General features: G+C 53.0%; 7 protein-coding genes across 7 annotated transcripts; 2 read left to right on the forward strand and 5 right to left on the reverse strand.

The window, feature by feature from the left end:
* Positions 1-833: 833 nt before the first annotated feature.
* Positions 834-2,045, forward strand: UMAG_12219 (uncharacterized protein; the record flags this gene model as incomplete). Its single annotated transcript, XM_011391554.1, has 1 exon — positions 834-2,045. One exon carries the CDS (start codon positions 834-836, stop codon positions 2,043-2,045), a length of 1,212 nt encoding a protein of 403 aa, XP_011389856.1.
* A 114-nt stretch (positions 2,046-2,159) lies between these two features.
* UMAG_03256 (uncharacterized protein) lies at positions 2,160-3,059 on the reverse strand (the record flags this gene model as incomplete). The annotated part of the gene is made up of 1 exon (XM_011391373.1): positions 2,160-3,059. The coding sequence occupies one exon, from the start codon at positions 3,057-3,059 to the stop codon at positions 2,160-2,162; it is 900 nt and encodes a 299-aa protein (XP_011389675.1).
* Positions 3,060-3,310: 251 nt separating this feature from the next.
* UMAG_11953 (uncharacterized protein) lies at positions 3,311-6,895 on the reverse strand (the record flags this gene model as incomplete). Its single annotated transcript, XM_011391538.1, has 1 exon — positions 3,311-6,895. One exon carries the CDS (start codon positions 6,893-6,895, stop codon positions 3,311-3,313), a length of 3,585 nt encoding a protein of 1,194 aa, XP_011389840.1.
* Positions 6,896-7,735: 840 nt separating this feature from the next.
* On the reverse strand, positions 7,736-9,510 carry UMAG_11954 (uncharacterized protein; the record flags this gene model as incomplete). Its single annotated transcript, XM_011391539.1, has 3 exons — positions 7,736-8,107; positions 8,224-8,510; positions 8,667-9,510. 3 exons carry the CDS (start codon positions 9,508-9,510, stop codon positions 7,736-7,738), a joined length of 1,503 nt encoding a protein of 500 aa, XP_011389841.1.
* Positions 9,511-11,143: 1,633 nt separating this feature from the next.
* UMAG_11955 (putative tryptophanyl-tRNA synthetase) lies at positions 11,144-12,421 on the forward strand (the record flags this gene model as incomplete). The annotated part of the gene is made up of 1 exon (XM_011391540.1): positions 11,144-12,421. One exon carries the CDS (start codon positions 11,144-11,146, stop codon positions 12,419-12,421), a length of 1,278 nt encoding a protein of 425 aa, XP_011389842.1.
* A 300-nt stretch (positions 12,422-12,721) lies between these two features.
* UMAG_03260 (uncharacterized protein) lies at positions 12,722-13,522 on the reverse strand (the record flags this gene model as incomplete). The annotated part of the gene is made up of 2 exons (XM_011391374.1): positions 12,722-13,384; positions 13,505-13,522. 2 exons carry the CDS (start codon positions 13,520-13,522, stop codon positions 12,722-12,724), a joined length of 681 nt encoding a protein of 226 aa, XP_011389676.1.
* A 517-nt stretch (positions 13,523-14,039) lies between these two features.
* UMAG_03261 (uncharacterized protein) lies at positions 14,040-16,784 on the reverse strand (the record flags this gene model as incomplete). The annotated part of the gene is made up of 1 exon (XM_011391375.1): positions 14,040-16,784. The coding sequence occupies one exon, from the start codon at positions 16,782-16,784 to the stop codon at positions 14,040-14,042; it is 2,745 nt and encodes a 914-aa protein (XP_011389677.1).
* Between the last annotated feature and the right edge of the window lie 21 nt (positions 16,785-16,805).

Here is a 16,805-nt window from a genome sequence, read left to right on the forward strand (position 1 = left end):
CGACTTTCGGCATCAGGAGTCAAACGTCGCCAGCGCCTGCACTACTGCACCTTCACTGCTGATGCTACCGTTGCTCCCATTAAATGTGAGGCGATCGCTGTGCTAAGCGAGCTCTTCACTATTCTGCAACTCTGCGGTTTTACTTGATTTCAATTTGTCCAAGAAGTATTATAAAAGCGCCTTGCCTCTCTCTCGTTACCTAACCCATCATCGTTCGTCGCACCTAGCCAATCAGGCTGACAGTGACGTGTTTCCATTGTGCTATAAGGCGAACCTCCCTCCGAGACGGCGGCTTTGTTCGAAAGGTAAGCATCCGTGCATCGAACGGCATGCGGTGTGTTTGCTGACCTCCCCGGCGGAAGAAACGTAGAAGGTAGGAAGCAGATGTGGAAGAAGATGCAGATGTTGATGCGGGGCTGCGTCATCATGTCAGTAGCTTCGGAGTGCTTCACGATTCATTCACGATTCGAAATTCGTGCTTCGGCCTTAAACGGGCTTTTTATCGTTGGTAGCAATTCGAACTTGTCGATCTGACATAGGCCGCTGCGGACGGTGGACTCACGACTCACGACTGTGGACTACAGAGACCATAGATGACCGACTCGTCACTTTTCAGGGTCCACACGACCAGATGCACAGTCGTGAGTGCACGTCCTACACTCGAACTTCTGATCTGCTTCTTCGCGCTTTACTTTCTCTCACCGCCTCGTCCCGCATCCCCCTCCCGCATTCCTGCTAAGCTACCGTTGTCCCAATCACTTCGATTGCCTATCAACGGCTCGCGATGGCTGTAGGAGGTGATCTGAACCAGGATTGCACTGCACTTAAACACAATGCGTCCGCCGACTACGAATTGTATTGCGCAGCTCCGAGAAACCTGGCAACCAACGCTTCTCGCCCTCATCTGGCTGTTCTTGCTTATCCTCGTAAAGCGGATCAGCATCTCTGAGCATGCTCCTACATGGCCAAGGCGTGCACGCTCCTCACTTGATGCGGAGTATCTGCCGGCGAGTCTCGACACTGAAGCAGCATGGGACTTGGACTCGCTCTGGAAAGATCTGGAATGGGCATCGCATCGTGTGATTGCTTCTCTTTCAACCGTTACTGGTCTGCTGTTAGCGTTTCGATCCAACAGTGCCATCGGACGGTGGAGTGCGGCAAGGAGCAAGTGGTCGGATGTGCACGCAACTTCGAGGTCGCTGTTGCGGCTGCTGAGCGCTTCATTGTTGACAGCACCCGACGAGACAAAGACCGCTTCAGCGACTTCATTGAATGACTTTGCACGCAAGAAAGACGAGACAAGTAACGTGCAAGAGATTCTCGCCACCGTTCCATTCTTCAGTATCAGCTTGATGTGCGAGATGCGCGGCCGCGCACTGTACGTTTCGTCAGGCCCAGGACAGCAGAGCTTGTTGCGCAGCGATTTGGTCGACGTTCTTCCTCCGTCACTCCTCGCTCTTGCAAATCGACACCGCGGAGACGGTCCTGACACAACCGACGGTCTGGATACAGCCCGTGATGCGGAAAAGCGCCAACAAATTGCGAATCTCAATTCTGCGCACACCATGCGACGCTGTCCAGGCCCGTCCGCTTCCTCTCGCTCGTCAGACAAAAACCTAGCCCTTATATCCTTGGTCATCCTCCAAAGATCGCTCGACACACTCCACTCGTCCTCGCTCCTCGCTTCGCCTGTTTACGCCCACTGCATCGGCCTGCTCAACAGTCTCTCTTCCCATACGACCGAGCTTGAGCGTATCCGAGATACGCCCATCCCACTCTCAGTCTCGCGCCATTTCTCGCGCCTGCTTACGATCCACACCATACTGCTGCCCGTGGTGGTGGTGCAAAACTTGGACAGTCAGCGCTGGTGGTTGGCTACAGCAATCGTGGCCATGGTGACTTGCATGCTGTATGGCGTTGATAGTTTTGCTGCCAAGTTGAGTCAGCCGATGGGCTTGGACACGGAGGATCTGCCGTTGGAAAAGTACGTCAACGAGGTGCAGGACGAATGGAGCAACGTCATCGCGTGTTTCTCTGCAAATTGACAAGGTGGAGTCAAAGTCGTGTTCGCTGCCTGTGGAAGACCTGGATGCTTGAGGCATCGGTTCAAGTGTCAGAGAGGGTCGTGGGTGTGTCTAGGCACGCTTGTTTGGCAACAATCACGTGAATGTAGTTTCGGAGTTGTAGAAGACGTCGAGCGACCATTGGCGGATCGTGCGGTGGTTTTCGGGGCGCTCTGCTTGTGCAAATTCGAGTTTGGATGGTTCAGCATGGAAGGCTATCTTGACATTGATCAGTACGCCCTTGTCGGCAGGGTTGTCTGCGTGCGGTTGGATGTGGTCGTTGAGCAGGCAAGCTAGGTAGATGTTGTGTTCGGGACGCATCTTTCCGGTGAATGGCTGGTGATCGGTATTCGGTACAAGATGGTGTTTAGGAATCCACGTTGGATGTACCTCGTCTGAGGACTTGATCACAGCTCTTGGTACGTCGTCCTCTTGCAACCGCTGAGTGAAGACGGCAATCTTGACACTTTCGCCATGATCGACGTGGATCGATATGCTTCCGGCAAAGCTTAGCTTATCTGGTACCAATGTCAAGTGGACTTCCTCGTGCGTCTCCCTCAGGATGCATTCGACGGCTGATTCGCCAGTGTTGACCTTGCCGCCAATACCGTTGTATGTGTCTGTTGCGAAACCTCGCAATTTCTTCGCTAGCAGTAGACGCTCCGGCGTGTGCAGGAACAGTAGCGTGTGTGTGTAGTCCGCATCGGTTTCAGCCGGAGGTACTTGAGCTTTTGAAGCGCATCTCATCGTTCTGCGTAAGTCACCATCCAAGTACCAGTCGTACCTCTCCATCCCACCCATACCACTATACGACTCTACCCGATACCACATCCTCCTTCCTGTCCTACCCGTCCATACCTCATCGTGCTCGAGTTCACGAGTCTCCATTGCCAACTCGTGACTACCCGTCGCCATTGTGACACCGTCCAAAACGTACCACGTCCCAGCTGCCCGTGTGCCAGCTACTCGTGCCTCGAATGTGAGCAAATCATACATCACGAATCGTGAAACATGTGTGGGCGTCGAGCTCACCCTTTTAAATACAACAGCCTTACCCTCACGACTCGTAACTCCACCTCACTCGCTTTGCACCGCACAAACCACTATCACGAATCGTAAATCACGAATCACACCAAACCACACCAGCACAAAAATTAAAAACCAAAAAAAAGTCAAGAGTGGAGACCCACCATCTTATAATAATCTCTAACCAAAGCCAACATCTATCACGTATCGAATGTAGCGTGTTAAAGATTAGCCTTTGGCTCGCCATCCTCGAGCGCCGCCGCACCGGTCTTCCTCAGAACCGCTTCAACCACGTTTGCAAGCTGCTCGCCTTCTTGGCTGGGATCCTTGGCCAGCTCCTCGAACGATCTTGCTGGGACCGCCGCTTTGGACGCGTTGAGCTGCGCCTTGAAAGCTGTAGCGTCCGTCACGTCTTGCGGCTTGATCGCGCTTTCCACTTTGACCGCTGGCGGCGCATCGACAGTGGAGGCGTCGGTGAATGGGAATTGCGCAGCTAGGCTGTCCACCAGTTGAAGCATCTGCTTGACACCCTCCGCTGGCAGTGGAGTGGAACTTTGAGCCAGAGCTTGCGCGGCCATGTCTTTGACCGTTTCGATCGCTGGCTGTTGGGAACGCAGCGTCTCGAACGCCTCCTTGGGCACGGGTATGCCTTGTGCGTTGACGGCTTGCTCGAGCGCATCCACAGCGTTTGTCGAGAATCGAAGCGCTGGCGAAGCGGTCGAGTTGAGGTGCACTGAAAGCTTGCTCCTCGTTGGACTACTAGGGTGGATATACTTCATGAACAGATCCACGACTTGCTCCTTGGTCGTCTGGGCAATCGCTTCAACATCTGCGTAACGAGCGAGGAAGTCGTAATTCCCGCCAAATACGGGCGACCAGAACCGCGTCGACTCCTCCACGAGGTTTTTGACATTCTCCAACTTCTTGTGGATGATGCTGCGCTTGTGAGCCTCAAACTCTTGCTCGGTCATCTTGTCCAGCGTCGCCCTGAACTGGTCCAAGAAAGCATCTACGCGACCCTCGAGGTAAGGTGCGTCACGCTCACTCTGAACAATCACGCGCCATCCCAGGCTGCCCGTGCTGCGTCGGATGCCGCTAAACACGAGGTAGCCAAGCTGCTCCTTGGTGCGCAGTTGGTCAAAGACAGGCTCGTTAGCGATTTGAGAGAACAGTGACAGCGTTGCGCGCATTTCAACATCGGTCGGCTCGCCAATTTGCACGTAGTACTCGATGGCGCTGTTGACGTTGGCGGCGTTGGTGACAGGCAAGTTCCAAATCTTGTTACTCTTTTCCGGTAGCAGCAGCGATCGACTCGAGAGCAGCTCGGTCTTGTTGACAGGTCGCGACTTGATCGTGTTCCAGGCCATGTTGGACAGCTCGATAGCCTCTTCCTTAGCCAGATTGCCGTGTGCCAGTACTTCGAGGTGCATGCGCTGCAACAGGTCGGGAAGGAACTGCTGAACCTCGTCAACGTTGAGCTGCTCAAGCTCGCACAACTTTTCCTGGGGCGTCCACATCTTTTCCTGTAGCAAGTAGGTGGTGTAGAACGTCGCATGACGGTACGGCTCCTCGATGGCAAAGTTCTGGTATGAGCGCTTGACTCGGTCCTTGACCAGCTCAAATCGGCGAGGGTCTACTTGAAAGTTGGCGAGCTTCTCTAGGATGCTGCGTGCCAGTACAGGAATCTTGTCATTGTAACCACTCAACGATAGCGCGAGCGACTGGTCTTGCGAGTCGAGCATGTAGCTCAGCCCAGCCAGCGACGCGTCATAAGAGTATTCGACCAGCGAGTCCGAGATGAGCTCAATCAACATGCGCGTTTTGATTGAGGTCAAGGGTGTAGCGTTGATTAGCGGGTTACGCAGCACGAAGAACACGTTGGCCTTGGGCAAACCGAAGCGGTCATCAAGCTTGTGCCACACGCGGATGCTCTCGTTATCCAGAACGAGCTGTGGTCGTGGCGTTGGCTTCTTGCCCTGCGCCTCAGCGAGCGGTCCCTTGAAGTCAAAGTTGACCGGGATGAACGAGTTGGGTCGAGGAAGGTGCAGGTCCTCAAAGTCGGCAGGTGTCTGTGTCAAGAGCTGCTGCGGTAAAGGCTTGATCGAGTATTCGGTGCCGTACCACTTCTCCTTGCTCTCCCATGACGTGCTGCCGTCTGGCAAAGTTTTGGCCATCACGACGACTCGGCAGTTCTGTGGGGTGAGATGGTCCAGAGTTTGCGTGATCAGTTCACGGTCGAAATCGCGTGTGAGCCAGCCGCCAGACAAGATCCACTCGCGTGGATAAGGCATCTGCATCTGAGTGGCCGTACTCGACGCGTAGTCGGCAGGGTCGATCTTTTCCTTGAAGCGGAACATAAGCTCGCTCAGCTGGGCAACTTCGTCATGAGTCCACTGCTCCAGATTGCTGCTGCGAAGCAGATGGATGTATTTGAAGACGGCTTCGACCACCTTTTCGTGGTTGTCCAGGCCTTCCTGAGTGAGATCGATGGAGATCTTGAAGAACTCGAAGCCGTTAGCGTCACCAGTAGCACCAGCAGAGAGGCGATCGCACCAACCCTTCTTTTTCAAGTGAGAGAGGATGGAGCCCTCTCCCTCGTGACCAATGAAGTGGGACAAAAAGTGTCCTGGCTTGGAACGGAAGTGCGGGCCCTGGTCAGGAATGGGGAAGGCGATCTTGAGCTTGCGCACGTCACGAACCGACTTGGCAAAGATCTGCTTCTGCAGCTGCTGGGTGGTCAGTGGGCTGCGGTCAAACTGCGGAGGCTCACGCCCTGTATTGCGGACGCCCGAGAACTTTTCGATGACCCAGCTGGTGAGCTGGTCGAGGTCTTCCCTGCCGAGCACCACAAGCTTCATTACGTTGGCAGAGTAGTACTGGTCGTGGAACTTGAGCAGCTCGTCGCGCACGTCGACGCCCTTGCTCTTGGGATCCTCCCACAAAGTTTGGTAATTGCCTGTGCCGAAGTGCGAGTAGGGGTGCGAAGGGTCGGAGAGCGATTTGTCGAGCTGGAAGCCACGCCACATGTCGCTCTGAAGGTTCTTCTTGTGTTCGCTGTCGACCGCCTTGATCTCTCGCTCAGAACACGAAGGATCGAAGAGAGGCTCGAGGAAGAACTGGGCGAAGCGGTCCAGCGCACCCTCAAAGTGGTCTGGAGAGACGTCGAAAAAGTAGTTGGTGTTGTCCATGCCAGTGTAAGCGTTAGAGCCGCCTGAGTGATTGGAGAGGTACTCAGAGTACTCGTTTTCGCGTGGGTACTTTTTGGTGCCCATGAACAGGAGGTGTTCGCAAAAGTGAGCGAGGCCTTGAAGCTCCTCGGGATCGCTGAGGTGTCCAACGCGGATGTCCATGGCGGCACTCGACTTGTCGGTCTTAGGATCTTGAATGACGAGCGCTTCCAGGCCATTGGCCAGACGGACGAGGCGGTATCGCAAGTCATCTTGGGCAGATACCTCAAGATCTTTGGTGAAAACGGCATACTGAGCAGCAGCCTTGGAGCCGTTGAGAGTGTCGCGGATCTCGAAGCCGGTAGGTAGACCTGCAAAAGGACCGGTGCCCAAGGTGAGAGCTGCAGAGGCAGGCGTGGCGAGCCGACGAGATGAGCCAGGTACTCTACTCATCGAGGACGGGGCGACCATGCTGTGGTTGAGATTTGCGCCAGAGCCAAGAGGCGACGACGAAAGCGTGGTGGATGAGGAATGACGAGCGACGATGGCTGTGAGGCGAGCCGTAGTGAGGGGTGCCGTCTTCGTGACACACAGGCTGCGCAAAGGTGAGCGGACGAGAGCACGACGAAGGGGCAGCATCCAAGATGGGTTGGAGTTGTCTCTTGGCTGATTCCCTCGTGGTGGAGTGGAGGTCAGCAGACAAGGAGACGCGGGAGGGTCGATGGGAAGGACAAAGACGAGGAAAAGGAGGAGAAGGGCCAACTGCCGAAGTGCTGAGACCTTGATTGAAAGCGTTCTAGCGTTGTAAAGGATGTCGAAAGCTGGAAACGTTTGATGAAACGCAATGACAAATGGTGTGGACCTCAGCGGTTGTGGGCTTTGGAATGTGAGTCTATTGTGCGCGAGCCACGTCGAGAAGCACCGAAAGCGCCAAATCTAGCTTAGCTTAACCTTCTGTAGAATATCGAAAGACGTACTCCACAGCTTGTTAGTTTTTTGGATCCTTAGACAGAGTGCTATACAATTCAAGCGAAGATAGTGATTGTAGAAGTGAATCGTGAATGAGGTGGTCGAACAAAGGGAAATGCGGAACCACGAAAGCATGCGTTTTGGCTACGCCACGCAAGCTCAGCTGAGCCAGAGTTTGAGATTTCGAGATCGGGTGAAAGCGAAGGGTGACTTCCGACCATCCTGGTTCGTTTTTTTTTTGTTGTTTTTTTGTTTGGGCATGTCAAATTTATACTGCTCGTGTTTCTCGACACCAATTTATTTATCTCGTCCTCCGCAGATATTCGTGATTTCCATCCAACATATACGACAGGAGGGGCTCAAAAGAAGCAGCGGCTTGATTGGCGACAAGACTTAAAACGGTACAAAGATGTAGAATTGATGTTGGTTCCAGAATGATGTACAGTGTCTTTCAGATAGTTAGAACGAAAAGCAAATGTCAAATGTCGCGAATCTACTGGATAAATCGCATCAGATCGAATTATCGGCACAGGTAAAGGGTGCCTTGATGCTTCCGTTGTTGTAGTTATCGATGATGGATTTTACCGACACGTACGTCCCCGGTCCGAGCACAAAAAGCCCGACAGCAATCAAGACGAATTGGAAAGCAGTCTCAGTCTTTCTCAGCCAGGATTGGCCTACCCATAGTTGACCGCGGTAGAGCTCGAAGAAGGCGAAGGCCCAAAAGATGTAACCGAAGTAGCAGTCAAAGAGCGCACTCATGAGCGAGAGAAGCGTACTGAAGAAGGGAATTGCCTCTCCGATGACCCAGCCAAGAACCCAAGTGATGGTCACGCAGCCGATCCAGCCAGCCCACCCGAGGACAGTGTGATTGTTATAGTGCTGTTGTCGAAATCAAAATCAGAAGCAAAGCGAAAAAGTCAATGTCTGTGATGTCCTCTATGGTTCAAGTCTCGAGGAGGCAACAGTGCGCCCGAACACAGCACGAGGTGACTTACCTTGGTACCCATGAAGATGCGGCCAAAGAGGTACTTGGCGACCACTGAGGCGTACAGAACACCAATGATGATGGTGGTCGGAAGCACAAAGGCGAAGGCGATCTTCTTGAAGACAGGGCGCAGTGTTCCCACAGCAGGAGCCGTAGTATACTGTCCGGTGTAGCGATACACAACGATGCCCGCGACGCTGAAGAGGATGAATTCAGCTACAGTGACCGCATAAAGTGCCTTCGGAAATTCTCGCGGATCTTTCATCTCGGCGATGAAGGTAGGGTACATGATGTGGCCTGTTCAACAGATGGAAAAGCAGAGCGAGCAATCGAATCAGTTAGTCGGTCAAACGTTGACACGTCCCCGTTTGGAGCAAGACCACTCGTGATCGCACGGACGACATCGCACCACACGAAAAGTCGGCATAACGGGCAAGGGAAGCATACACCTACCGATCCACGTGAAGACAATGTTGAGGACAGCCGAAAAGCCATTGACGAAGCTGGTTCCCTTGGGAGCAAAGGCGGTGATGTGGACAGGTTCCGAGAAGTTCTCGACAGCTGGCTGAGTGCCCTGAATGCCCGTGAAAATGAGCACTAGCAGGATCGAGATGAACATGGAGATGGCAGAGACGATGCCGAGACCGGTGAGCTGTTCAAGTTTTCGCGGTAGCGTGAGAAGGATGGAGACAATCATGATGACCAGGGAGAACACAAGCGAACAAGTGCCATGTTCTGAAAGCGTGTTGAGAATCTCGGAGCCCGTGAGCGTATGCAGACCCATGATGAAGACGTTGTTGAGGATGAGAGCCAGCGCCGTAAGCTCGTAGGCGATCTTGCTCTTGCCAAAGATCTGGTAGCCAATGTCACAGATGTTGAGAAGGTGCGGGTGACGCAGACAGTACCTCCACAGGGTGAGCGAAGTGTAGAGCGCTCCGAGGCCGATACCGAAGGTGGCGAGCAGGCCTCCTGCCATGCCGAGATAGCTAAAGGCCCATGGAAACGAGAGAATGGCAAGGCATACGTATTCGGTGAATAGGAGAATGGCAGCCTTTTGCCACGAGAGTGTGCGGTAGACGATCGTACCGCCCTCCTGCGCCTGCTTGACACGTTCAGCAACGAGAGCATCTTCAGAGTCGACCGTGCTGCTTACTTCGACAATGTCGTCAGTGGCACCATTCTTAGCCTTGATGGCCTTGGACGAGCGTTCGATGTCTTCGGTCGACGAATCATCATGCGATTGGGGTTGGGGAGGCGTGTGTGCCTCCTTCTCGTTTGCTTGTCCAAGGGAAGACATGGAGATGTTCTCAGAAGTCTTGACCACCACGATAGGAAGAGTTGGAAGGGGCTGGCTGTAGTCAACAGGAAAGGTTGTGCGTGACAAGGTCGATCAAAAGTGATTTACCAGTCACTCAGTCCTAGCGCAACCACGTTGAAGATTGTCAGGAACATGCAGACACCGGTGTCTAGATGGTTTCGACAAAAGCAGGACAGGTCCCGGACACTAGCGAGTTTGGGGTGCGGTTAGCGAACGCCTTGCGCTGTCGTATGGGTCAATCGTCATTTGGAACTCGAGCACAGTGCCTTTGATCTGCGGCGTGTAATCAAAGCTCAGGGACTTTTTACGAAGCTTGCTCCCACTTTCACACTCACCACTGTCCCAGCGGCGTCGCCGCTGTAGCCCGAATTCAGTCTAGCGTGTAGTTGGTGAGCACATGTTATTAATAAGTTAACGTTAGTTGGAACAGCGGTTCGCTCGGCGCGAATAGCATTGCGGAATAAAACTGTGGCATAATCCACGATCTGTGCTAGCTTATACAGTACAGGCTCGAGGTGTTGCGAAACCGCAGTTGTTTATGATTGGCTGCAGTTGTGATTCCACAGTCGGTCTCTTTTGTGTTATTTCTGACAGCGGGTAAAAAAGCAGTGGCGGCGGGTGCTTTGTCCGAGGCGGCGGAGCGGTGTTCGCAGCAGCAACCGTGTCACGCAGCAAGAGCATACCGTACTTTACAGCCACAGACATGAATCGCGACTCGGTGCTCGTGTCATGATCATTTCTTGCTGTGCCTGCTTGACCGCTCAACACCAGAACGGTAAATAACTTTAGCAACAGTCACGAGTCACGATTTAGTCGTGAGTCGTGAGTCGTGAGTTGCTGCTGCTCAACCAATCGTGAATTAAATTGAAAAGTTGTGAGGAATTTGTTTTCTTCAGCATCACACGTCAGCTCGCGAATTTTGCTGTGACGCTGACCACTTTTCCGTTCATGCGAGGCTCGTCATCGCATCATGCCATAGACGCAAATAGCACGACATGTCTCTGAACTCTGAACGCCCCACGCGATTATACTTATTTCGTGATTATCACGGCAAGCGAAATCGTGGATCTCTCCGTGTGCTGGCGGGGCGAATAGAGTGCGAAAAATCTTCATTGCGCTGTGCGGGCCCGGGTCACGTGGAGGTTGTTCCGTTTCTGGTGCAGGCACGAGGGTTGACAGTCACAAGTAAACATGAAAGCACAACTCACCGCCACTCATCGCGAGTTGTCTTCTACAGTAAGTCTTCCACCGACGAGTAAGTCATGAGCGAGTTTTCCTTACTTCAGTTGATCTGTCAGGCCGGCCATTTCCTCGAGAAGCTAAAGACCCCGGATGTTTGCCAAAGAGCTTGTTCACATATCGGTGTATCATCACATGTATCGTTGTATGATTCGGAGAATTGTTACTACCGTACGCCTCAACATTATCTTGGCAATCACACAGTCGTGAGTCGTGAGTCACGGGTCTCACGGCCCTCCACCTCGGGACTCGGAAGTACATCTTGGGTGCTGTGCGCCTCTTCGAATGATGCAGAAGCTGTCCAAGTTGCTCAAAAGCCTACCTTGCTCTTACTGTTGAATGGCGTAGGACCATCGTCGGTACCTCTAGAGCAATGACATACCCATTGCGAGGCATTTCAGCGTACGGTCGCAAAACACCGTATGTACTTCAGCCATTCTACATTGGAAGACGGTATGTGTCGACCTCGCCGTCCTCATCAATAGCATCGACGTCCAAAATAACCCAATCCGATGCGGGCTACTCTTCCACAACAACATCTGCCTCGACGACAACCGCCCCTACTCGCCAACGACAAGTCATCTTCTCAGGAATTCAGCCCACAGGAATTCCTCATCTTGGTAACTACCTCGGCGCGCTTCGCAATTGGGTTGATCTTCAAAATGCCTCTCTCGACACCTCGGACGAGCTCTATTTCAGCATCGTTGGCTACCACGCTATCACCATGCCTCAGCAGGCCGCACGTTTACGATCTGATCGATCGGAAATGATGGCCACGCTCCTCGCAATCGGACTTGATCCACAGCGTTGTACTATTTTCCACCAAGATCAAGTTCCCGAGCATACGGAACTCGCATGGATCCTCAACTGCATTACCGCAATGGGAAAGCTCAATCGTATGACCACGTGGAAGTCTAAGCTAGCTACTGCAAAGAATGTTTCTGATACTGCAGATATGGACGACAAAGAGCTCAGTCTAGGGCTGTTTGCTTACCCGGTGCTGCAGGCGGCTGACATTTTGCTGTACAAGGCAACACACGTACCCGTCGGAGAAGATCAGATTCAGCATCTCGAACTAAGTAGAGATCTGGCAGATGTATACAACCGTAGGTTTAGCAAAAAATTCTTCCCCCTACCGCAACACATCATCACGCCAACAAAGAGAGTCTTGTCGTTGCGCGATCCGACGAGTAAGATGTCGAAAAGCGCACCCGATGTCAACTCGAGGATTCTGGTGACCGACACACCACAACAAGTCGCGAATAAGATCAAGAAGGCGGTGACAGACGCCGAGAGATCGTTGGCTTATGACCCTAAGCGAAGACCAGGTGTAAGCAATCTGCTTTCCATTTTGGCGGCTCTCAAGCCACTGGCGGCACAGGGAGACCGAGAAGGTACGCAGAATGCACAGGAATGGGCGGACCAGCTGAACACAGAAATCCAGGCTACCGGGGCATCGTCCGGTCAGCATCTCAAGGCCACATTGACAGATGCTGTGGTCGAAACATTACGGCCCATACAGGCAGAGCTGGAAAAGCTGAGGAATGACCCTGCGTACTTGCATCAGATGGAACAGCTGGGTCAAATGAAGGCTCAGACTGTGGCCAAGAGGACTATGGCGCAAGTTCGAAAAAGCATTGGTCTTGACTAGACTGATTACGTTCTTTTCAGATTCTCTTGCATGTAACTTGAACACCACCACTATCTGCGATTCAGTATTTGATGTTCCGTGCTGTGCTGCGTAGAGCGCGTTGGATCTCTCGTGCCGTGTTTGAAGCTCATGAGGAACCCTCGATACAAGCTCACTTTCGGCACCATCACAGGGCGTAGCCGCAATGACTGCAATGGACATGCTTTGCTAGTGTGAAATGTACAAATACAACTAGATGTGGGTATGCGTGACGCCTCTCTGCGTCAAAGAATCCAGGATACTTCAACCTTCAAAGGCTTCTCAAAAGCTCTCAAACTTAGCCTTAATGGCCTCTGCAGCAACTAGAACATCCTTCAAGTCCTTCTCGATCTGTTCCAGATTCGATTTCTTCTCCTTGTTCTCCTTGACCACTTCGGTCTTGTCTTGCTGCAACGTCTGTTTTCGCGCTTCGAGCCGTTTGCGCTCCTGCAGCTCGAATCGTAATCGTGTCAGCATGAGTTTGTGTTCGTCTGTAAGGTTCTCCTCGCCATCCTCCATCGCTTCGTCTTTTGCTTCCGCATCCGCATCTTGTTCCTCCGTCTTCAGTACTGCTGCTGCGGAGGTGGAGCGAAGCTGTTGAAACTCTTGCAAGTCATGCAGCTCGATGTCCTGAAAGATGGACTGAAACTCCTGACAAACTTTCACCTCGAGATCCAGCATGCTCTCTTCATACTTGAGATTCTGCAGGCTGAGACGAGCAGTGTCGACTTTGGCACGTTCTTCAGCTACGCGTGCCTTCTGAACGGACAGATCTTTGTAGATGCGTCGATTGACTCTTTTGAGAGCTGCAAATAGCGGTGTGGATGCGGAGAGCAGTCGGAGGGCTGATGAGGTTGCTTCTGCCGTTGCAGCTTCGTCGTCTTCCAGCACCGGTGTTTTGAGATCTGATAGCTCCGATAGAGAAGCTAGCGTCTGCTTGAGTTCCTGATGCGAGCAAAGTTGTCGGTGAGAAGAAAAGGGACATTGACCAAAGAGTTAACAGTGTCAGTCCATCGAGACATGATTCGAGGCTAATTTTCGACACGTGATAGCTGTGGCGCTCACCTCTTCTATTGATGTCATTTGGATCTCTGTAGCCTATCGATGATATCGAAAGGCATAGCTTGCGGGTATTGATGGGTGGCTCTAGGAATGGCGTCCAAATCAAGACGGCGTTTTAGCTTTGCGCTGCATTTGCTTGAGTACTCTCCGAAATCCGAGAAGTTAAAAATATCCACGCTCGTCGTCCCAATACGTTTTAACATCTCTCAGAATCACGAATACATCAGCATCGTGCATCGTGCATCGTGCATCCATGATCATGCATCACGCGTTGTCACCATCACAGCATCACAGATCGTGCATCGTTCATCTGTGAAAGTTGCCTCACGACAACTTAACAACCATCAACTGTGAATCACAGTGCCATGCTCAAGCCTGCTTCATGGTGAAGGCAGACATTCACACGTGCACACACTCTTGGATGCAATCCATGTTGGCCGTAGGACCTGCAAGAGCACAAATAGTGATATCGTACAAATACATGCGACAATCGTGAATCGTATGCTAGGCAGTCACGAATGTCACGGGTTAGTGAACGCTAAGCCTCTACTTGGCTCTGAACCGACGAGGCGCGATCGGTCTCTTTGACAGGACTGAATGAGGTGGAGGGACGGCTCGTACCGCGCGAGCTCGGCATGAACGCAGTTTCGTCTAGAGAAGATGTTGGTTCATCTACTGCTGTCAATTGTTCAGCATCGTCCGCCGCCGCAGATGACATCGTTGCAGAAGACGTCCTATCTGTTGACAATGCCACATCTGCACCCAGGCTGTTGGTGTCCGCAGTCTGACTTGAGGGCAGCGATGCAGAAAGTAGAGCTGGCTGCGATGATGGTCCTGTTGTCAGCTCTTGCACTTCGCTGGAACTTGCTGCTGCTATAGCCAGCTCGGCCTCAGCCCGATCCTGCGCAAGCCTCGCAAATGCTAGTCGGTGGAAAGTGTGCATGCTTTGCACAAACTTGCGACCGACCGGATGCCGGCAGAGCCGAAGGAAAAAGTCCACCACAGCGTCTCTGGCAGCCTGCGAAGGGTGGAACAGCCCCAACGCCAGTGGCAGCAAACCGCCTGTGTGCGGCGGTAGCATCGCTAACACCTCGACAATCTGATCGTGTGTAACGACGCTCTTTGCAAGGGTCTCGAAGATGAGATCCGATTCTCCCACAAGCAGTTTTCGTGCTCTGCGCAATCGGCTTATTTGATGCCACACATCAAAGTTGCGGATCGCTTGTGTATATCCACCATACTTTTGCAGCTCGATCACAAGCAGGTCATAAGCAATCGTGGAACGAAAGCCTTCGATTCGCATCTGATTCGAGAGGATCTCGCGCATCTCTGCCTCACGGTCGACATAGACAGGACCCGATCCAAGCTGTCCGTTGAGAAATGGCTGACAGGGTGGCGCAAGCCATGTACGACCGTAAAAGTGCTCCTCGTGGCGCGCGACACGCTGAACAAAGAGGAAGACGTACTCTTGTATACGAGAGCGGATAAAGCGCTCGCCGTAGTGCGCAGCGATGGCGCTCTGCAGCTCCTCCATGAACAGCGCGTTGCCTGGATCAGAACGCGAATCGTATTGTGACGTGTTGGAACGGTCACGCGTCGCCGAACCGCCCATACTTGAACTTTTGCCGGACACGGATGTGTTGGAAATCGCGCCGGTGGAAGTGGTTGGAAGAGCACCGAACTGCGCAAGTTCGGCATCGGAAGATGCCTTCAAGTCGTGACTGTTTGCAGATGATAGACTTCCAAAGGTGTTGGATGAAGACACGCCAGCACCGTCGCGCGGCAGAGTCGAGGACCGCATCAATAGCTGTGACGGTCCGTTGGCTTGTGGCACAGCTGGAGTAATATCCTTAGCCACCTGCATACGACCTGTCTCCACGTTGAGGAGCAGATCCCAGGCATGCAGGTCTTCGAATCGTGGATTGGTGACGCCAGCAATGTAGCCGGGTACTTTTTCGAGGTCGTCAAGGTTGAGCAGGTTGGTGTACGGGAAAGCTCGGGCAGCAAAGCCTTGTAGTACAGCTCCACAACCAGATCCAAGGGCACAAGCGGCCAAGACAAAACCGGCAACGTGACTGGCTGGCTGGCCGTAGCCGAGAAAGACGACACGCTTCTGTGTGACGAGTGCGTTGAAGAGGACGATGATGGGATGTGTCGATGGGCCATTCGTGTGCAAATGAGGATGAATCGGTCCTGTTGGCGCCGACTGCGAGCCGGAGAAGGTCTGTATGAGGCGAATGAGCGAGTACTCGCCGACCTCTTCGGGGAAAGTGGTAAGAGGCACACGAATAGGCAAGGGCACGCTGCGATAGGTAAGGACGGCGTCGAAAAAGTGGGTATCACGCGGTCTTGCTGATCCGGTAGAAGCAATGACTGGAGTCGAGTTTGACCTCCGGTCTGTAACACTCGCAGCAGCGCCTATGATTGAGTTGGCGGATGAGCCTCGACGAGCACCCAGAGCGGGGCGCAGTGAGGCTGTGCTGAGCTTCTTTCTAAGCGATTTGGTCTCGGACGAGAAGGTAGATGTACTGTCTGTGCGTCGCCGTGGCGCAGCCTCGTCACCAGCGATGCCGGTGGGAGAGAAGCGTGCTGTCTCCATTTCTTCGCTGGGAGTCGTGGCGATTGGTGTAGGATCAACATCGGTACGTTGAAAAGCGACAAAGCGCTCTTCAAACAGGTCGCGACGATCTGAGCCGCGGAGTAGGAGTTTCTCTGCGCGAGTAAAGCAAGGTGCAGCCGAGAGGTCGAGGCGATTGATCGAATCGTACAAGCGCGTCAAGCAGTCGGCACCCGGATTCTTAAAGTAGTCGTCCAGGGCGAGCAGGAGCGCGGGCTTAAAAATCTCGATGAAAGGGTATCGAGTGCCGATGGCAATGGCTTTGACCATAGCACCACGGCGCACAGTATTGTCGTGCTTGGTGCGAACAAGATTGATGACGTAGGTGAGATCGTGCGAAAGCCACGCGGTTGGATCTGTTGCAGCACCCAACTGGGAAGAGTCGGGATCATCGACTGAATTCTGTAGAGCAGCACGCTCGGTTCCGGGAGGTTTGAGAAAGAAAAAAGTCCAGTCTTCTGTCCTTGCGTGGACACCGTCAGGCAACATGAGCTCGGCAAGCATATGTTCGTCATATCCAGTGGGGGCAGGATACTGATGAGAAAGAGTAGACCCGCGATCGATGTCGAACTCTGCCAACATGCAAAAGGTGCAGTAACCATTGCTGTTCTTGTTCGTGGCCGAGGTGGCCGCATTGGTTTCGTTGGAAGCTTCGGTGATCGACATGGCTGCAAAAATACGTCTTCC

This window comes from Mycosarcoma maydis, chromosome 8 (assembly GCF_000328475.2).
Source record: "Mycosarcoma maydis chromosome 8, whole genome shotgun sequence".
In the NCBI taxonomy this organism is placed as follows: domain Eukaryota; kingdom Fungi; phylum Basidiomycota; class Ustilaginomycetes; order Ustilaginales; genus Mycosarcoma; species Mycosarcoma maydis.